Here is a 4938-nt window from a genome sequence, read left to right on the forward strand (position 1 = left end):
GATTAAGTACACCAGTGCCACAATTGCTGCATAGTACACCTGCTTCCTGAATTTAGAGTGTCTTCCATGCTTGATGCTTCTATATAACTTATGTAAATCAACAGCAGTAGTGTTGATTCCCAACCATGCCTTCATTGCAACCAAACATTGCTTGCTGTAAGAACAATCAAAGAAAAGATGGTGATGATCCTCATCCTTCTGTCCACAAATTAAACAGCTTGCAGAGCTGCTAATACAAATTTTAGCCATTTTAGCTGTAGTTTGCAACCTGGATTGGATTGCTAGCCAAGAAATAAACCTGTGCTTTGGGGTATTAAGCCTATTCCACACCAATCTGTCCCAATGGACCTTAGGTCTATTGCCTGCCAGCTTGTTATAAACTTGCTTCACAGAATATTTAGACATTGCACCAATTTCTGCTTCAGTAAACACCAGTTTGAGCTTCTCTTTAGTACTGCATACCTGTTTCCAATACCAGCTAGCTGTATTGTTAGGCTGATAATCCCACCATTCCCCATCCTTTAGGTAAACTGAGGTAACCCACTTAATCCAGACATTGTCCTGTTTAGTGGCCAAAGCCCAAACATATTTGCCTATACTAGCAATATTCCATAACAGGACATCTCTAAATCCCAATCCACCACTCTGCTTGTCACAACAAATTCTTTTCCAGGCAATGCTGCTTGGTTTACTACTGTAAGCATGGCCACTCCAAAGGAAAGCCCTGCAAATCTTCACAATATCTTGAAGAACACTCTTTGGGAGCACATATATCTGAGTCCAGTACATATGCAAGCTAAGTAAGACAGAATTAACTAACTGCATTCTAGCTGTGTAGGAAAGATTCCTAGAACTCCATACTTTAATCCTAGCAGTCATCTTATCCACCAAAACCCCACACTGAGCTGCAGAAATCTTTTTGGAACAGATGGGAACTCCCAGATATTTAAATGGTAAGGTGCTTCTGACAAAACCAGAAGCATCCACCACCCTCTGAACATCACCATCAGACATTCCATGACAATATATGGATGATTTCTGATGATTGGCTTTCAAACCAGAAGAGTTAGAAAACAACTTAAAAGCTTGCAAGAGCAGATAAATTGAAGGATATTCACCTTTGCAACACAGAATCAAGTCATCAGCAAAGCATAAGTGTGTGAGCCTAACCTCTTTGCATCTAGGATGGAACTGAAACTGTGACAAGGCACTCATCTTCTGCAATATCCTTGACAAATATTCCATGCAGATAACAAAAAGAAGAGGGGAAATGGGATCACCCTGTCTCAAACCTCTCTGGGATTTGAAAAAACCATGCATTGAGCCATTGATCATCAAAGAAAACATAGGTGTAGTGACACATTCCATTACTACATTAACAAACTGCACTGTAAACTCCAAGCATTCCATCATTTCTCTCAAAAACTGCCAATCCACAGTATCATAGGCTTTCTGCAAGTCTATCTTCATCAGACAACTAGGTTTCACTCCTTTCCTACCATATTGCCTCACTAGGTCCTGCACTACCATTATATTGTGAACAATATATCTACCATGAACAAAACCACCTTGATTCTCCAAAATAAGATCAGGAAGCACTTGTCTCAATCTACTACACAGGACTTTAGTAATACACTTATACAATGTATTGCAGCAAGAAATTGGCCTGAAATCACCTACATTCCTTGGACACTTAGTCTTAGGAATTAAAGTTACAACTGTGCGATTCACTTCCTTTAACAGTTTACCATGATGTAAAACATCTAAAACAGCATCAATAGTTTCCTTACCAACAATGTGCCAGGTGTCCTTGTAAAAGTAAGAACCAAACCCAACAGGTCCTGGTGCCTTAACACCTGGAATAGAAAAAAGAGTTGCCTTCACCTCATCAACAGTATAAGGTGCAGTAAGAATTGCTTTGTGATTTTCCTGACAAACTGGACTAATTTGGACAACCTGCTTGATAACTGGAGTTCTAGATTCTTGCACACTATCCAGCAGCAACTTGTAATACTCAATAAATGCCTCTGAAACCTCACCAGGATTGTCTCTCCATCTCCCCTCCTTATCATGTATACTATACACCTGATTTTGAATATTTCTACTTTTAATACTTTGATGAAACAGGGCTGTGTTCTCATCACCAGCCTTAATCCATGCCAGCTTAGCCTTCTGACTCAAAAAATCCAAATAAGCCTTATGTTTGATCTTATACTCCTGAGTAGCTTCTAACTCTTTGTTAGCAAGACATTGATCAGTAGGGTTTGCATGTATGAGCTCTTGAGCAGCTACCATAGCATGATGAGCATTCAAATCAGCAGCTTGTACATCAGAAAATCCACTTTTGTTAAGATCTTTTAGAGCAATCTTAACTGTCTTCAGTTTACTAACCAACATAAACATTTTGCTCCCACTTACTTGAGTATTCCAAGCTGCCTGAATTGTATCATTGAAAACAGGAGAACTCTTCCACATTGTAAAATACTTAAAAGGTTTCCTTCCCCCACCAATTCTAGGATATACAGTCAATAGACCAGGTGAGTGATCAAACTGGCCTTCAGGCATAAAACACACCTCTGCTGTTGGATAACACCCCTTCCATGATTGATTAGCTAAAACTCTATCAAGCTTTGAGAAAACCCTATCATGCCCTTGCTGTTTATTGTTCCAGGTGTACAAATTTCCTACACACTTAACATCCTCCATTCCACACAGATGCATACAATTTTTAATATCAACTATCTCTGCATGCCTAACAGGACAACCTATCCTTTCATCCACAGCCATAACACAATTGAAATCCCCACAAAGAATTCAAGGCCCCTGAGTGTTAAGTAGACCCAAATCCCTCCATAATTCTTGTCTCATACCATGATCATTGAAGGCATAAATGAAAGTACAATGAAAACTAGGCATACCACTAAGAGGTGTGATATGACAGTGCAGAAACTAACTTGATGCAGCAATAATATTCACTGTAAAACAACCAGATTTCCAAGCAACAACAATTCTCCCCCAGTATGATAACTAGCATTACTAGTAAAACACCAATTTGTAAAAACCTTTTGATAAATCTTACCTAGGTTAGGGAGCTTTACCTTATGTTCCAGAAGTCCCACCAGGCCCACCTCATACTTGTGAATAAAATGCTTGACTTCATTATGTTTTTGGGATGAGTTGAGACCCCTTACATTCCAAGCTAAGATCCTATCCATTAGGATGAGAAGGGTCCCCCCCTTCCAGCTACATTGCTTCCATGATCTTCACCAGTACCTCCATTGTTTCCAAGATCACCTCCTCCATCAATCTGGCTCACACTCTCCAGAATCTGAAAAGCATTAACAGTTTGAGTTGGAGTCACTGATGATGACCTTACCCTAATTGGTCTGAGTGCTGTTTGAAAGCCCTCTGGATCCATGGGTGATGCATTCTCAACAGGTACAGATGCAGTTGCAGTATTCGTTGCAGTTGCAGTATTCACAATTGGTTGTTTCTTAACCCAAACTCTCTTAGTGTTTCCCAACCGACACTCAGTAGACACATGCCCAACCCCTCTGCAAGTTGTACAAACAGTTGGCCTCCATTCATAATGCACCCTGACTACTGTCATTTCTCCTTTCTCATTTCTGAATGAGATCTCCTCTTGAAACTTCTGTGACAATGGAACTACCACCAAAACCCTTGCATATTGCAACTTATCTCTACAGGCAGTAGCAAAATCCCTCTTGATTGGGTTTCCTATCTGGCTCACAATTTTGAACAAAGCTTTTTCACCCCAATACTTGAAATTGAGTTTCAGTTGTACCCATATAGGCACTGACTTCATATCATCTTTGTCCATGTCCATATCAACAGTCCAGGGTTTAAGAACTAAAGGCTTGCTATCAAAGAAATAATGTCCAGTGAGAACCTTATCTCTGGAATCCATAGTCTTAAAACGCACCAAGTATATACCCCTTTTCACCAATACAACCTTATCAACATTTAAATGTTTCCAGATCCTCCTAATGAAACCTTCCATGACATTAATAGGGGGATTAGCACCCACAACATAGCACACAACAGCAGAATTCCAGAAATCCACCTCTTCTTGAATGTCATCAAAATCAATTTCAATCGGAAAAACAGAGCTATCTCCATTAGATTCCATTATCAGATCAACTTCATGGTCAAGTAAATCAGGTGCAATCACAGTATGATTAGATTCATTATCAGATTAAGTAGAATCATTATCAGTCATATTATCATCATTTTCATTCAACTGGTGCAAAATAGGGATTGTACCCACTTCTACATTGTTTCGGGTTTGAGTTCTACCTGCAATTCCAGGCGCGCTATGAATATGCTGCATAAATTCATTGAAAGAGTGTCGCACTTCCGATCGTACTTGAAGATGTTTCAGTCTCGATGTCGGAGTGAGAATCTCATTTTCCATCCCAAAATCAAGTGCTTCCACACCAAGAACTTCATCAATCGATCGAGTTTTGAGTGCTTGTGAATCCGAAGAAGGTCCCCTGGGTTTCGTCGCTCCATTTCCATGGTTACTCCTCTGATTTTTCGACCTAGACTTCCTTGCCATGGCGGAGATGCACAGTATGATATCATACACCCGAGATAAAACGTAGAGAGAAAGTCAGGAGAGAAGATGGTCTAAATTTGAAATTTAGTACACTAGAAAATTACAATGTATCATATAAATGTGGGTTATTTTCATGTTATTCGGGAATTACTCACCATTATATTTAGCATTACTAGGGTTATTTTTTTTCTTTATTTTAAAAGGGTTATTGTCAATATATATGTATTTGAGTTATTTTCATACTATTCGGGAGTTACTTCACATAATGTTTAGCGTTACTAATCAAGGTCACTAATTTATTTGTTTTATAAAGGTTATTATCATAAAAAATTGAATTTTTTTTACGGGATATGAGAGTT

At 39.0% G+C, this 4938-nt stretch overlaps 1 protein-coding gene across 1 annotated transcript; it reads right to left on the reverse strand.

Moving 5' to 3' along the window:
- Positions 1-3214: 3214 nt before the first annotated feature.
- On the reverse strand, positions 3215-4150 carry LOC110797948 (uncharacterized). Its single transcript, XM_022003081.1, has one exon. The coding sequence runs from the start codon at positions 4148-4150 to the stop codon at positions 3215-3217; it is 936 nt and encodes a 311-aa protein (XP_021858773.1).
- Positions 4151-4938: the final 788 nt, after the last annotated feature.

This window comes from Spinacia oleracea, chromosome 4 (genome assembly GCF_020520425.1).
Source record: "Spinacia oleracea cultivar Varoflay chromosome 4, BTI_SOV_V1, whole genome shotgun sequence".
Lineage (NCBI taxonomy): Eukaryota > Viridiplantae > Streptophyta > Magnoliopsida > Caryophyllales > Amaranthaceae > Spinacia > Spinacia oleracea.

What these genes read in the sequence shown, in the direction of transcription:
- LOC110797948 (XM_022003081.1), bottom strand. Translation starts at nt 4,150, where the DNA reads ATGGAATCTAATGGAGATAGCTCTGTTTTTCCGATTGAAATTGATTTT.